This window comes from Martes martes (assembly GCF_963455335.1).
Source record: "Martes martes genome assembly, chromosome: 3".
Classification (NCBI taxonomy): Eukaryota; Metazoa; Chordata; class Mammalia; order Carnivora; family Mustelidae; genus Martes; species Martes martes.
Window position 1 is genome coordinate 121,249,761 of NC_137890.1, and position 11,425 is coordinate 121,261,185.

Genomic DNA, 11,425 nt, shown 5'->3' on the forward strand with positions numbered 1-11,425 from the left:
TTTCACCCCCCAAATCATAAAACAGAGAGATGCTGGACCATAATTAGATTGCTGCTTCTCATCACTGCCCACTCCATCCCCTGCTGCAGCCACATTTTAGCACATTCACAATGAAGAATGTTCATGTAGTTTCAATGATAGTGAAGAGCTCCAAGTGTTAAGAGCATTCCTCCCCTCCCCCATGATAATTTTAGGCACAAATTGGGCATAATTAAAACTTAAGCATAAATTTCATTCCTGATGACCAATAGAGAATGAGGACCATAATTTGATCTCTGAGAACCAGGGAATTTAATATTATTTCTTAAATCTTCTGTTCAGCTTTGACTATATATTTCAATAAGGAAATACTCTAAAATGTCATTTCAATTTCCTCTCTAAGTAATGTTTTGGCACAGTACTAAGAATGCAAAGTTTCACAAGGATTTCTCAAATGGTGTGATTTTTTTTTTTCATTTAATGATTAAGAGGACTATATTAAACAAACTTTCACAGCTTTTAGAGTTTGCTGGTATGTTTTATTACCATTTAATCTCATGTACTTTGGTGAATTGTACTTTTTGGAAAAAATCAGTAAAATAATTAAAAATAAGCTTTCACAATTTTAGTTCAAATCAAAAGGCCACATCGTCTCACTGCTGTTTATAAACATAAAACTTGTGAAATTCTGATTATCTTTTATAATATACACAGATCTAGACTTGAATTAATCATCATCATTTTGGAAAGGATTTTAAAAAACCTCTCACTGTCTCACTAACAAATCAATAAATTTGTGTGTTAGCTGATAGGTATGAAATGTTCTATACACTTAGGTATGTCTGAAACTCAAATGAAATTTAATTTCTATACATACCTATACTTGCAGCCTAATACCTTACATTGTTTTATAATACTAGAGGACAGCTTCACTCCCATCACACTGATACAATTTACAAATGAAATATAAGATATAAAGTAATAGATTTTTTTTTTTAAGAGAGGGTGGGAAGGGGAGAGGGGCAGAGGGAGAGAGAGAATCTAAAGCAGTCTCCATGCCCAGCACAGAGCCTAACTTGGGGCTCAATCTCACAACCCTGAGATTATGACCTGAGCCAAAATCAAGAGTCTGACGCTTAACCGAGTGAGCTATTCAGGTGCCTCTAAAGTAAGGGACTTTTTGGGATGCAATGCTAGTTACTGTAAAGTCCAAGTTTACTTTTTACATTAAAGTACAACTTAGAGTGAAAAGAGCAGATCTAATTTAAAGTTTGATTAATTTTAACAAATGTATATATATCACTGCAAACCAACCTCGATCAAAACATAAAACATTTCCATCATGCCAGCAAGTGCCCACGTGTCAGTTCCAACTATCTTACCATTGCCCCCTCCCCACTCCCCTGTTGCCAGAAGCAGCAACTGTTCTGTTCTCTATCACCACAGATGAACTTTGCCTGTTTTAAAACTTCATACGCATGCATGTAATCTTTTGCATCTGGCTTCATTCACTGAGCATAATTTTGTTTGAGATCTACTCATGGTTTCCCATATGTCACTAGTGTATTTCTTTTTATTGCTGAGTAGAACTCAAGTGTATGAACATACATAGTTTGTTTATCTATTCTCTTGCTGATGGAACAGAGGCTGTTTTCAGTTTGGGGCTATTAAGAATAATGGCACTATGCATATAGATGTAAAAACTTTTTGTGGACATCTGCATTCATTTCTTTTTAACAAATATCTAGATGCTCAATTAACTGATGATAAGGAAAGAGTATATTTAACTTCTTTATGTCTTTCAGTTTTTCCTGCCTTATTGTATGAATAAAATCCAGTATGAATAAAAGTTGGAAAAGCTGATATTCTTTCCTTGTTCCTATCTCAAGGAGAAAACATTCAATATTTCACTATTCAATATGTTAATTGTAGGTTTTCCAAAAATGCATTTTATCAGATTAAGGAAGTTTTATTTTATTCTTAGTTGGCTGAGAGTTTTAGTCATTTCTGGAATGAAGCCCACTTGCTAATGATTAATTTCTTTTTATGTCTTGTGGATTCTCCTTCCTAATATATTTTTGTGTGTGTCTTTAATCACGAGGAACATTAGTCTATAATTTTCTTTTCTTCTAATGTCTCTGTCTGGTTTTGGAGTATGCTTATCCTGGCCTCATAAAATAAGTGTGGGAAATACTCTCTGAAATAATTTGTACAGGATTACTACTACTACTTCCTTAGAACTGATAGGATTCCATATAAAGCTGCTGGGACCTAGGGCTTTCTTTTAGGGAAATATTTAAAATAAAAATTTAACTTCTTTAAAAAATATTAAAATTTTAATTTGTTGTAACAGTTTTGTTAAATTGTGTTTTCCAACAAATTTGTCCATTTCATCTAAGTCACCAAATTTATTGGAATAAAGTGGTACACAATAGTCATTATCCTTTTAATGTCTGTAGCATCTGAAGTGAACTCTGCTCTTTCATTTTTTTCTTTTTCTCCCAGTTTAATTGAGAAAAACCTGACATATGTGATGATATAACATCAAAGTATCCAGCATGATGGTGTGATTTACTTCTATTGTGAAATGGTTACCACAATAGTTTTAGCAAACATACATCTCCTTACACAGATAAAATAAAAAGAAAAGAAAGGGAAAAATTTTTTCTTTGTGATGCAAATTCTTAGGATGAACTCTTTTTTTTCTTTTTCTTTTTTTTTTATTTTAATAAACATACAATGTATTTTTTTCCCCAGGGGTACAGGTCTGTGAATCGCCAGGTTTACACATTTCACAGCACTCATCATAGCACATACCCTCCCCAATGTCCATTTCCCCACCACCCTCTCCCATCCCCCCTCCCCCCAGCAACCCTCAGTCTGTTTTTTGAGATTGAATCTTTTATGGTTTGTCTCCCTCCCAATCCCATCTTTTCATTTTTTCTTTTCCTACCTCCCCCCAACCCCCCTGCATTGCATCTCCACTTACTCATATCAAAGAGATCATATGATAGTTGTCTTTCTCTGATTGACTTATTTTGCTAAGCATGATACCCTCTAGTTCCATCCATGTCGTCGCAAATGGCAAGATTTCATTTCTTTTGATGGCTCCATAGTATTCCATGGTGTATATATACCACCTCTTCTTTATCCATTTGTCTGCTGATGGACATCTAAGCTCTTTCCACAGTTTGGCTATTGTGGACATTGCTGCTATAAACATTCGGGTGCACGTGCCCCTTCGGAGCACCACGTTTGTATCTTTAGGATACATACGCAGGAGTGCAATTGCTGGGTCATAGGGTAGCTCTATTTTCAGTTTTTTGAGGAACCTCCACACTGTTTTCCAGAGTGGTTGCACCAGCTTGCATTCCCACCAGCAGTGTAGGAGGGTTCCCCTCTCTCCACATCCTCGCCAGCATCTGTCATTTCTTGACTTGTTAATTTTAGCCATTCTGACTGGTGTGAGGTGGTATCTCATTGTGGTTTTGATTTGTATTTCCCTGATGCCAAGTGATGTGGAGCATTTTTCATGTGTCTGTTGGCCATCTGGATGTCTTCTTTGCAGAAATGTCTGTTCATGTCCTCTGCCCATTTCTTGATTGGATTATTTGTTCTTTGGGTATTGAGTTTGATAAGCTCTTTATAGATTTTTGGATACTAGCCCTTTATCTGATATGTCGTTTGCAAATATCTTCTCCCATTCTTTTAGTTGTCTTTTGGTTTTGTTAACTGTTTCCTTTGTTGTGCAAAAGCTTTTGATCTTGATGAAATCCCAATAGTTCATTTTTGCCCTTGCTTCCATTGCCTTTGGCGATGTTCCTAGGAAGAAGTTGCTGCAGTTGAGGTCAAAGAGGTTGCTGCCTGCATTCTTCTCAAGGATGTTGATAGATTCCTTTCTCACATTGAGGTCCTTCATCCATTTGGAGTCTATTTTCATGTGTGGTGTAAGGAAATAGTCCAATTTCATTTTTCTGCATGTGGCTGTCCAATTTTCCCAGCACCATTTGTTGAAGAGGCTGTCTTTTTCCATTGGATATTCTTTCCTGCTTTGTCAAAGATTAGTTGACCATAGAGTTGAGGGTCTATTTCTGGGCTCTCTATTCTGTTCCACTGATCTATATGTCTGTTTTTGTGCCAGTACCATACTGTCTTGATGATGACAGCTTTGTAATAGAGCTTGAAGTCTGGAATTGTGATGCCACCGACTTTGGCTTTCTTTTTCAATATTCCTTTGGCTATTCGAGGTCTTTTCTGGTTCCATATAAATTTTAGGATAATTTGTTCTATTTCTTTAAAAAAATGGATGGGATTTTGATAGGGATTGCATTAAATGTGTAGATTGCTTTAGGTAGAGTAGACATTTTCACAATATTTGTTCTTCCAATCCTTGAGCATGGAATATTTTTCCATTTCTTTGTGTCTTCCTCAATTTCTTTCATGAGTACTTTATAGTTTTCTGAGTACAGATTCTTTGCCTCTTTGGTTAGATTTATTCCTAGGTATCTTATGGTTTTGGGTGCGATTGTAAATGGGACTGACTCCTCAATTTCTCTTTCTTCTGTCTTGTTGTTAGTGTAAAGAAATGCGACTGATTTCTGTGCTTTGACTTTATATCCTGACACTTTACTAAATTCCTGTATAAGTTCTAGCAGTTTTGGAGTGGAGCCTTTGGGTTTTCCACATATAGTATCATATCATCTGCAAAGAGTGATAGTTTGACTTCTTCCTTGCCAATTCGGATGCCTTTAATTTCTTTTTGTTGTCTGATTGCTGAGGCTAGGACTTCTAGTACTATGTTGAATAGCAGTGGTGATAACAGACATCCCTGCCGTGTTCCTGACCTTAGCGGAAAAGCTTTCAGTTTTTCTCCATTGAGAATGATATTTGTGGTGGGTTTTTCATAGATGGCATTGATAATATTGAGGTATGTGCCTTCTATCCCTACGCTTTGAAGAGTTTTAATCAGGAAGGGATGCTGCACTTTGTCAAATGCTTTTTCAGCATCTATTGAGAGTATCATATGGTTCTTACTCTTTCTTTTATTAATGTATTGTATCACATTGATGGATTTGTGGATGTTGAACCAACCTTGCAGCCCTGGAATAAATCCCACTTGTTCATGGTGAATAATCCTTTTAATGTACTGTTGGATCCTATTGGCCAGTATTTTGGTGAGAATTTTTGCATCTGTGTTCATCAAGGATATTGGTCTGTAATTCTCTTTTTTTGGTGAGATCCTTGTTTGGTTTTGGGATCAAGGTGATGCTGGCCTCATAGAATGAGTTTGGAAGTTTTCCTTCCATTTCTATTTTTTGGAACAGTTTCAGGAGAATAGGAATTAATTCTTCTTTAAATGTTTGGTAGAATTCCCCTGGGAAGCCGTCTGGTCCTGGACTTTTGTTTGTTTGGAGATTTTTGATGACTGTTTCAATCTCCTTACTGGTTATGGGTCTGTTCAGGTTATCTATTTCTTCCTGGTTCAGTTGTGGTAGTTTATACATCTCTAGAAAGGTATCCATTTCTTCCAGATTGTCAAATTTGTTGGCGTAGAGTTGCTCGTAGTATGTTCTTATAATTGTTTGTATTTCTTTGGTGTTGGTTGTGATCTCTCCTCTTTCATTCATGATTTTATTTATTTGCGTCCTTTCTCTTTTCTTTTTGATAAGTCTGGCCAGGGGTTTGTCAATCTTACTAATTCTTTCAAAGAACCAGCTCCTAGTTTTGTTGATTTGTTCTATTGTTTTTTTTTAGTTTCTATTTCATTGATTTCTGCTCTGATCTTTATGATTTCTCTTCCCCTGCTGGGTTTAGGCTTTCTTTGTTGTTCTCTCTCCAGCTCCTTTAGGTGTAGGGTTAGGTTGTGTATTTGAGACCTTTCTTGTTTCTTGAGAAAGGCTTGCACCACTATATAATTTCCTCTCAGGACTGCCTTTGTTGTGTCCCACAGATTTTGAACCGTTGTGTTTTCATTATCATTTGTTTCCATGAATTTTTTCAATTCTTCTTTAATTTCCTGGTTCACCCATTCATTTTTTTTAGAAGGATGCTGTTTAGTCTCCATGTATTTGCGTTCTTTCCAACTTTCCTCTTGTGATTGAGTTCGAGCTTCAGAGCATTGTGGTCTGAAAATATGCAGGGAATGATCTCAATCTTTTGGTACCGATTGAGACCTGATTTATGACCCAGGATGTGGTCTATTCTGGAGAATGTCCCATGTGCACTAGAGAAGAATGTATATTCTGTTGCTTTGGGATGGAATGTTCTGAATATATCTGTGATGTCCATCTGGTCCAGTGTGTCATTTAAGGCCTTTATTTCCTTGTTGATCTTTTGCTTAGATGATCTGTCCATTTCAGTGAGGGGAGTGTTAAAGTCCCCTGCTATTATTGTATTACTGTCGATGTATTTCTTTGATTTTGTTATTAGTTGGTTTATATAGTTGGCTGCTCCCATGTTTGGGGCATAGATATTTAAGATTGTTAGGTCTTCTTGTTGGACAGACCCTTTGAGTAGGATATAGTGTCCTTCCTCATCTCTTATTATAGTCTTTGGCTTAAAATCTAATTGATCTGATATAAGGATTGCCACCCCAGCTTTCTTCGGATGTCCATTAGCATGGTACATTGTTTTCCACCCCCTCACTTTAAATCTGGAGGTGTCTTCGGGTCTAAAATGAGTTTCTTGTAGGCAGCATATTGATGGGTTTTGTTTTTTTATCCATTCTGATACCCTGTGTCTTTTGATTGGGGCATTTAGCCCATTAACATTCAGGGTAACTATTGAGAGATATGAATTTAGTGCCATTGTATTGCCTGTAAGGTGACTGTTACTGTATATTGTCTCTGTTTCTTTCTGATACTCTAGTACTTTTAGGGTCTCTCTTTGCTTAGAGGACCCCTTTCAATATTTCCTGTAGAGCTGGTTTGGTGTATGCAAATTCTTTCAGCTTTTGTTTGTCCTGGAAGCTCTTTATCTCTCCTTCTATTTTCAATGATAGCCTAGCTGGATATAGTATTCTTGGCTGCATGTTTTTCTCATTTAGTGCTCTGAATATATCATGCTAGTTCTTTCTGGCCTGCCAGGTCTCTGTGGATAGGTCCGCTGCCAATCTAATGTTTTTACCCTTGTATGTTATCTTTTCCCAGGCTGCTTTCAAGATTTTCTCTTTGTCGCTAAGACTTGTAAATTTTACTATCAGGTGATGATGTGTGGACCTATTTTTATTGATTTTGAGGGGTGTTCTTAGCATCTCCAGGAATTTGGTGTTTGTTCCCTTTGCCATATTAGGAAAATTCTCTCCAATAATTCTCTCCCATATACCTTCTGCTCCCCTCTCTCTTTCTTCTTCTTCTGGAATCCCAGTTATTCTAATGTTGTGTCATCTTATGGTGTCACTTATCTCTCGAATTCTCTCCTTATGGTCCAATATTTGTTTGTCTCTCTTTTGCTCAGCTTCTTTATTCTCTGTCATTTGGTCTTCTATGTCAGTAATTCTTTCTTCGGCTTCATTTATCCTAGCAGTAAGAGCTTCCATTTTTGATTGCACCTCATTAATAGCTTTTTTGATTTCCACTTGGTTAGATTTTAGTTCTTTTATTTCTCCAGAAAGGGCTTTTATCTCTCCGGAGAGCATTTCTCTAATATCTTCTATGCCTTTTTCGAGCCCGGCTAGAACCTTGAGAATTGTCATTCTGAACTCTAGATCTGTCATGTTACCAATGTCCGTATTGATTAGGTCTCCAGCCTTCGGTAAGGCCTCTTGTTCTTTTTTTTGAGGTGAGTTTTTCCGCCTTGTCATTTTGTCCAGATAAGATTTGCTTTCTCCTGCTGTGGAATTCTGCTGTTCTTGGTGAGGGAAGTTGATCTTGGCTGGGTTTCTTGTTGATCTTCTGGGGGAGAGGCCTGTTGTGGTGATTCTCAAGTGTCTTTGCCTCAGGCGGAATTGCACTGCCTTTGCCAGGGGCCGGGCTAAGTAATCTGCTCATGTTTGCTACTATGGAAGACTTCTTCTTGAGCCTGTTTTCTCCTTAACTTCTTCCATGACCTCGTTCTGCCTAGATTCCTGCCCGTTCCTATCAAATTCCTGCTGTCACCATCCCTGCCCTCAGTCTACATCAGCATCTTTCTCTACCTCAAGAGTGAATGGGGGAAGGATGCTGCAGAGGGCCCGATGGGACTTTGGAGGCCCCCACACACACCATGGGCTGGGGGTGTCCAGAAGGCACCCGGAGTGGCCAGGCAGGAGGGATCCCGGGTCCCCGAAGTGAGGGGACAGTGGGCTGCACGGGCGCCACGCTGGCCACGGCGCAGAGGGACGTCCGTTCCCCCCGGGCCCGGAGTCCCTGCTCCGCCCCGGCCCCAACTCGGTGCGAAGTGCCTTTGCCGCAAGACTTGCTGAGCTTGGCAGTCTGCGCCCAGGCGGTGGCGGGAGGCGGCTGATGGATGGGTAAGCACAGCGAGCGCTGCAGTCCTTAGGATGAACTCTTATTGATTTTTCTATATTACATACAGCAGCATTAGTTACATTCATGATGTTGTACATTATATCTCAACTATTTATTTAACCGATAACTGTAAATCTGTACCTTCTGACCACCTTCCTCCAGTTCCCCCACTTCCCGTTCCCTCTGCCAATGGTACCCTGAAGTCTGATCTCTTCTTTGGTTATCTATTGTTTTTTAGATGTTAGTCATTCTAACAGGGGTGAGGTGACTAACATTGTAGTTTTAATCTGCACTTCCCTAATGGCTAGTGATGTTGTGAATCTTTTTATGTACTTGTTGGTCTTTTATATATCTTTGGAGAAATGTCTGTTCAGGTCCTTTGCCCATTTTGTAATTGGGTTATTTAGCTTTCTACTATCGAGTTGTATGGGTTCCTTATATATTTTGGATATTAACTCCTTATCAGATACATGTTTTGCAAATATTTTTCCCCATTGTTGTTGTCTTTTCACTTTGTTGATCATTTCCTTTTCTGTACAAAATCTTTTTTCCTTGGTGTTCTGCTTATTTTTTATTTTGTTGCTTGTGCTTTAGGTGTCATATCCAAAAAATCATTACCAAGACCTTTTCAAGGGTATTTATTCCTATGTTTTCTTCTAGGAGTTCCATAGTTTCGGGTCCTCTATTTAACTCTTTAATCCATTTTGAGTTAGTTTTTGTGACTGGCATCAGATATGGGTCCAGTTTCATTCTTTCATATGAAATATCCAATTATTCTATTTATTGAAGAAATTAAATATTCTTTCTCCATTGAATATTCTTGGCTCCCTTATCAAATATTAGTTGACCATATATGCTTTGGCTTATTTCTGTGCTTTCAATTTTGTTGCATTGGTCTATTTGTCTGTTTTTATGCCAATACCATATAATTTTGTTGATTCCAGCTTTCTAGTGTAACTCGAAATTAGGAAGTGTGATGCCTACTGCTTTCTTCTTCTATCTCAGGATTTGGGGTTAGAAGTTTTTTTTTTCCCCCTACTTCTTTAAAGTGCATTATTGGAATGTTCATAGGGATTATGCTGAATCTATAGATGTTTTTGGGCAGTATTGACATTTTAGCAATATTAATTCTTCTGATTACCCAATAATTAATTCTTCCTATCCAGTCCATGAACACAGGATACCTTTTGACTTACAGGTCTTCTTCAGTTTCTTTTATCAATATTTCACAGTTTTTAGAATAGAGATCTTTTACCTCAAATTTATTTCTAGGTATTTTATTGTTTGATGGTGTAAATAAGACTGATTTCTTTATTTCTTTTTCAGAAATGTCATTGTTAGTGTATAGAAGTGCTATTGATTTTCTATGTTAATTTAGTATTCTCCAAATTTACTGAATTCATTGATTACATCTAACAGTTTTTTCATAGGGTCTTTAAGATTTTCTACACATAAAATCATGTCATCTTCAAAAGAAACAATTTTACTTTTTCCTTTCCAATTCTGATACTTTTCATTTATTTTCTTGCCTGATTGCACTAGCTAAGATTTCCTGTATTCTATAGCATAGGAATAGTGGCAGTGGGCACCCTTGTCTTGTTCCTGGATCTTAGAGGAAAATCTTTCAGTCTTCCACCATTAAGCGTGATGTTAGCTGTGAGCTTGTCACATATGGCATTATGTTGAAATATATTCCCTCTATGCTTAATTTGTTTAGGCTTTTATCATGAATGGATATTGAATTTTGTCAAATGCTTTTTCTGTGTCTATTGAGATGATCATGATTCTTTTCTGTCATTCTATAAATGTGATAGATTACACAATTGATTTGCATATGTTAAACTAGTCTTATACCCGTCAAATAAATCCCACTCGATCCTGGTGAATGATCTTTTTAATGTACCACTGAATTTGGTTTGCTAGTATTTTATTGAGAATTTTTATACCTATATTCATCACGGATATTGGTCTGTATTTTCTTTTCTTGTAGTATACTTTCCTGGTTTTGGTGTCAAGACAATGCTTCCTAAAATAAGTTAGGAATTGTTCCTTCCTCTTCAATTTTTTTTTTCAAGTTTCACGTATTTATTATTCAGTGTAAACCCCGACACAATACACCAACATGATTTTGTGCATTTAGAGGGGAAATATTTCCTGGATAAGTGGTAAATTGTGCGGATGGCTTCTGGAAGACCTTCATTTTAAGCAGCTTAAAGTGAAACATTTCATTTAGAAGTCTGGACCTTCTTTCTTCAGTTTGCTGTAATCTACATTCACTGAGTAGAACTTGTATTGATCATTGGGACCCAGTTTGTTCCAGGGTTCTGGGTTATTCTTCCTATCCCAACTGACATCTGGATTGAACAATGCCAGGCACAAGACATATAGTGCTGCTCCTGTACCTCCTGCCCCAATAAATACGAAGAGGGGGATCAAGCTCAGATGCTTCTTGGCCTGACCGATGATCTGGCGTAACATGGCTGCGGCAGAGGCCTCCTGACCAGGAAAGGAAAAAACCAACCGTGGCAGGCCTGGGACTAAGTAAAACCTACACCGAGGATGAACTGACGTCCAAAGTCACCCAGAACCTCCTACCTGAAGGAACCCCCTTCCTCTTCAATTTTTGAAAGAGTTTGAGAAGGACTGGTGTTAATTCTTTTTTAAATCTTGGGTAAAAGTCACCATCTAGAGTCCTGGGCTTTTCTTCAGTGGGAGATCTTTGATTACTGATTCAATCTCCTTACTAGAATTGTTCTATTTAAATTTTCTATTTCTTCCCAAATCAGTTTTGGTAACTTTTATGTTACCAAGAATTTTTCTATTTCTTTTAGGTTGCCCAGTTTGTTGCATATCATTGTTCATGGTAACATATTATGACATGTTTAATTTCTGAAGTATCATTTGTAATGTCTCCTTTTTTCATTTGTAATTTTATTGACTAAGTCCTTTCTCTTTGTTCCTTGGTTAGTCTAGCTAAGGGTGTGTCAACTTTATCTTTT

The 11,425-nt window shown here is 37.4% G+C and overlaps 1 protein-coding gene across 1 annotated transcript; it reads right to left on the minus strand.

Annotated features, from left to right (window-relative positions):
• Positions 1–10,513: 10,513 nt before the first annotated feature.
• Positions 10,514–10,936, minus strand: LOC308339939 (cytochrome c oxidase subunit NDUFA4-like). Its single transcript, XM_080799008.1, has one exon. The coding sequence runs from the start codon at positions 10,902–10,904 to the stop codon at positions 10,656–10,658; it is 249 nt and encodes an 82-aa protein (XP_080655134.1). The 5' UTR covers positions 10,905–10,936; the 3' UTR covers positions 10,514–10,655.
• Between the last annotated feature and the right edge of the window lie 489 nt (positions 10,937–11,425).

Bases quoted from the DNA above. Each gene is read 5' to 3' on its own strand.
- LOC308339939 (XM_080799008.1), bottom strand. From the start codon at position 10,904: ATGTTACGCCAGATCATCGGTCAGGCCAAGAAGCATCTGAGCTTGATC.